The following is a 4,572-nucleotide window of genomic DNA, read 5'->3' on the forward strand; positions in this document are numbered from 1 at the left end:
AGTGCCCAAGGCCAGGTTGGCCGGGGCTTGGAGCAGCCTGGGCTGGTGGAGGTGTCCCTGCCCCTGGGGGTTGGACTGGGGGGGTTTGGGGTCCCTTCCCACACAAACCAGGCTGTGGTTTAATGAAGTGACCGCTGGCCAGGGGAGTCTGGCTCCGCACCGCAGTCAGGGGTGTGAGCGCTGTGCGTTGCCGTTGCTGTGCGGGCACAAGAGACCGCTCGGCGTTGGGCCGGGGCGAGCTGGAGGAGCTGCTGTGAAGTCCTGTCAGTAAACCAAGCACTTCTGTCTTGCAATAGGTACCTGTGGCACATTCCGCTGACCTACATTACCAGTAAATCCAACACTGTTCAGAGGTTTCTGATGACTACGAAAGCAGGTAATTTCTTGGACTAATTAGGCAATTAACTTACTCAGAGTTTATTTGCATGCCTCTTAGTTCTGCAGGTTTTATTTTTCAGAATGGGTAACTGAAACTGCTGTACCAGAGAAGCAAATTTTTGTCGGCTCAATAATATCACTATATTGATCTCTTAATATTTTCAGAGGCCGTGTTACTGTGTTCTTTAAGTCACCGAAAGGAGAGTGATGGTGTCGACTGGTGTAGTACTGGGATGTGTGTGAATCACTGAGGGAAGCAGGAGTTATGTCTTTGTTTCCAGACGTCATCATCCTTCCGGAGGAGGTGGCGTGGGTTAAATTCAACGTGGACATGAGTGGGTATTACATTGTGCACTACGAAGGTGATGGCTGGGATCGTCTGATTACCCTTTTGAAAGAGAACCACACGGCAATTAGCGGCAATGACAGAGCGAGTCTCATTAACGACGTATTCCAGCTCGTGAGGTGAGGCCTTCTGCCCAAAAATGCAAACTCTGTGTTTGTAAGTGTGTAGCCCTGAGGAAGGAAGTGTTGGTAATGTACGTAGGGTTCGTTAAATCTGTTAAATAGACTGAGAGCATGTTCTTTTCAGGCAAATTGGGTTAAGCAGGGTTTGTTTTATGATGGGTGTGGAGAACACGCTTGTGTTTTGAGGCTGAAGAGGCAGGTGGATAAGGAGAAAATGAGGATCTGTGCAGGGAGCTGGCATGGAAAGGACGCAGAAAAGGTTTTTGAAGGATGAAAAAACGAACAGGGACAGTGAGGAAAGACCTCTTTCATTTCCCTGTTTGCTCGGGGAAGAAATCACTGAGCTGTGCCCCAGCAGAGGCAGAAGGCAGTTGGCAAAGTCGGGTAACGGACGTGAGGGAGCAGCTGGGGCTGTCGCTCTGAGGTTTACTGCAGCCTGAACATCTACACGCTGAGCTGGAAAGACGTCGAGGAAATGATGTGTCTCAGTCTTTGGATTCCTTCCGTCTGCCTGCGCTTTGTAGAGCAAAACCAGCGGTGGGGAGAGCGCGAGGGCGCTGTGCGGGGGTGACAGTCCATTTCTTAGTTACCAGATTAAACATCAGGTTCTGTAGCTTGTGTAGCTGCTCAGCCTCATTTCACGTCAGCAAGCAAAGCTACGACGAGATTTGGAAATACCTCTGCAGGGCTTTGCTATTTGTGTAGTTTTCTGAAAAGCGTTTGTCTTGCACTTTGCTTTTGAGTTTTAGGTTCAATTATAACTTGTTTTATCCCCTCTCTTCCACTTCCTCAGAACAAAAAAGCTGTCCATCTCCAAAGCTCTTGACTTGACTTTGTACCTGAAACATGAAAGGCAGATCATGCCTGTGCTCCAAGGTATGGATCAGCTGATTCCGATGTACAGGCTCATGGAGAGGAGGGCTACGGACGGCACAGAGAAACAGCTAAAGGTGGCATTTTAATTATGTGGAACTTCCTAACTCTGCCTGCACGCCGTGAGATGCACTTTAAAACACATCTTTGTTGCTACCTGATTTCAGGAGTACATAATCAACCTGTTTAAAGACCTGATTGACGAGCAGTCCTGGAGCGACGAGGGCTCAGTGTCCGAGCTGCTGCTGCGGCAGTCGCTGCTGCTGTTTGCCTGCGTGCACAGGTACCAGCCCTGCGTGGACAAGGCCGAGGGCTACTTCAGAGAATGGCAGAAATCCAACGGGACCCTCAGGTCAGTTCTCTGTCTGTCACTGGCTTTTCTGACCCTGTTTGATTGCGGCGCAATTAATGTGCGAAAAGGGCTCCGTACACGCTCTGAAGTTGAGCCTTCTGAGTTTTGTATCTTATGCTTTAGCTTCCCAGTGCCTTTACAGCTCGCTGGGTGATGTGTTCCTGTACGAGCACGTCCGTCATGGGGTACTGCACAACTTTGGGCTTGTTAAAGGTGCTCTGAACAGCGAGAATGGCTTGTATTACCTCTATGTGCCCGAAGGTTCACCTATGGCTGTTATAAAAATGGACAACTGCTATTCATGAACTCCGCCTTATTTTAGTTTCTCGCCGTGAGAACTCCCTCAACCGCCCTCCAAAATGTCTCTCTTCCTTTTGTCCCAGCCACAGGGATCACTTCCTGACACCCCTGAGGGACCAGTGTTGTTGTTAAGTTGCCCGCTGTGCCTGCCGGTGACGCGGTGGTGCCTGTATGCACGTTCCTAGCTGTGACGTGGAGAGTAACCTGCTGTTTGACCTGTTGCAGCTTGCCAGCCACTGTGAAGACAGCGGTGTACGTTGCTGGAGCGCAGACACCCGGAGGGTGGGATTTCCTGCTCGGTAAATACACACTGCACTCGTTCAGCGTAGACAGGATGCACATGGAGTTAGCGCTCAGCCTCGGTGGAAGCAAGGACCGGCTTCAGTGGTGAGTGGTGACACGAACAGAGGTGTGTCTGGGGAGGGTTTGCAGACACGGGGACGGGAAACAGGGTTACTCAGAGTCTCGCTTCACAGCTTCGGGGTTTCGTGGTGTATGAAATGCTTTACAGAGTCAGTGCGGTCGGAGGAAGCGGCTGCACCTTTTCCTTTCTGTATTTTGGTGCCAGGAGTCGATGCGTTCGGAATTTGCAGCCGCAAACTGGGGCAAAATACAATGAAAGAGCTATTCAGATGCTTTATCTTTGCTTGTCAGACACTTCTTTATTTGCCTTTGTAGTTACTTGGGCTATAGGTACACATGCTGTACCTTTCTTACAAATAAAATTTGGAGGTTTTCCTGCTTTTAACCTGAGGTTCTCAGGTGTTCACCTCAAACCATGCGTCCTGTGAACCTGGTTCCTGCAGCATGGGACGCTGCTTTCGCTGAGTTTGGTATCACTGGAGACAAAGCTCAGCTCTTCCGTTGTGTTACAGTTTATTATTTGCATTGCAGAGCAGCGTCTGGACACTTTGAGCAGCAGTTGCAGGCCTGAGTTTTCCACTGAGAGCGTAGAACAAGGCCTTTCTCACAGAGGGAGGAGCCACGTTCATGTTAATTTGGGAATTCTGAGTAGGAGCAAATTGTAGCCTTGTTTTTATCCTTAATATTCGGAATACGGGTCTACCAAGTAACTGTAATAGTGAAAAGCAACAGAAATGGGAAAGGTGGACGTGGCCAAGGAGTAGGGTGTGAAAAGGTGGAAGTAACCCAGCAAAATCACGAGTCAGGACCTTTACCAATGTGGACAGATAGTACGGGAATAGTGGTTTGTCAGCGTCACCCACTGGTCTGAACAGCTCCCGTCCCTGTTTCTGATTCTCAGGTTGATGGATCAAGGTCTGCGCGGTGACATCGTAAGGACTCAGGATCTCCCATCCATTATTGTGTTTGTGGCCAAAAACCCATCCGGCTACCATCTGGCTTGGACGTTTTTAAAAGAAAACTGGGATACAATCGTAGAAAAGTAAGGCACATAAGTTGTTCTCCTGCCCTCTCTACCCAATCGTACTTTAAAACTCTACTTCCTACAAAACCAGGCGTTTTCTGAGTACAGGCGATGCTTTTTTTGCCAGATTTGAGCTCGGTTCGAGCTCCGTAGCGAGTGTTGTCACTGGAGTGACGGGTCGGTACTCGACGAGGGCACAGCTCGCAGAGGTGAGCCACTCAGACTGTTGTCATGGAACGGGAATGAGATCTCGGGTTGAGTCACAACGTGGTAAAAGTTGTGAAGTGCCAGGGCAGGGTCCTGCCTTCTCCCTGGAAAAGCCCGTGGTGGTGGTGAGTTTGGTTTCCAATGAGAGCATTGAGCCATGGGCCCGGACAAAGCTGTTTGAGCAGCGAGTGTGGAGGCGCAGCGTGGGTGTTTGTCTGCCGGAGCGGTCTGGGTTCACCCATCTCTGTTAGCATTTTCTACCCACGCTGGAAATCAGTGGGAAACAACAACAAGAAGAAGTAGATCTCCTCGTGGGGCAGACAGAATAAAAATGCTGAAGGACGGTGAGAAGTCACCTCAGTTCTGCATCCTTTGCTCGGGGGAAAACTCTCAGAAAGTCAGTGTAGGGCTGAGAGAAAACCCAGCAGCTCCCCTCCGTGTGTCCTGTTTGTGTCTTGCTTGCACTCAAAGTATTTCCATCTTGTGTTGTGCTCATCAAGGCAGATCACCAGAAAAGGGTGCATTTGGTTTGTACAATAGGTACAGTCGTGAGGTGGTAGATGGATACCTTCAAACCTGAGGTTGAATATGGCCAAATGCCGGGTCC

At 49.8% G+C, this 4,572-nt stretch overlaps 1 protein-coding gene across 1 annotated transcript in view; it reads left to right on the forward strand.

The window, feature by feature from the left end:
* The window catches only part of ERAP1 (endoplasmic reticulum aminopeptidase 1), a gene marked incomplete at both ends in the record, with an annotated part of 11,645 nt that extends 7,678 nt beyond the window's left edge, over positions 1 to 3,967 (forward strand). The window contains 7 exons of the mRNA XM_010188076.1: positions 297 to 376; positions 660 to 843; positions 1,640 to 1,796; positions 1,887 to 2,071; positions 2,597 to 2,758; positions 3,636 to 3,776; positions 3,886 to 3,967. Of these exons, the coding sequence (XP_010186378.1) occupies positions 297 to 376; positions 660 to 843; positions 1,640 to 1,796; positions 1,887 to 2,071; positions 2,597 to 2,758; positions 3,636 to 3,776; positions 3,886 to 3,967 (991 nt within the window). The remainder of the gene's footprint in view (positions 1 to 296; positions 377 to 659; positions 844 to 1,639; positions 1,797 to 1,886; positions 2,072 to 2,596; positions 2,759 to 3,635; positions 3,777 to 3,885) is intronic.
* Between the last annotated feature and the right edge of the window lie 605 nt (positions 3,968 to 4,572).

The sequence above is a fragment of the Mesitornis unicolor genome, unplaced genomic scaffold, assembly GCF_000695765.1.
Source record: "Mesitornis unicolor isolate BGI_N332 unplaced genomic scaffold, ASM69576v1 scaffold51017, whole genome shotgun sequence".
In the NCBI taxonomy this organism is placed as follows: Eukaryota; Metazoa; Chordata; class Aves; order Mesitornithiformes; family Mesitornithidae; genus Mesitornis; species Mesitornis unicolor.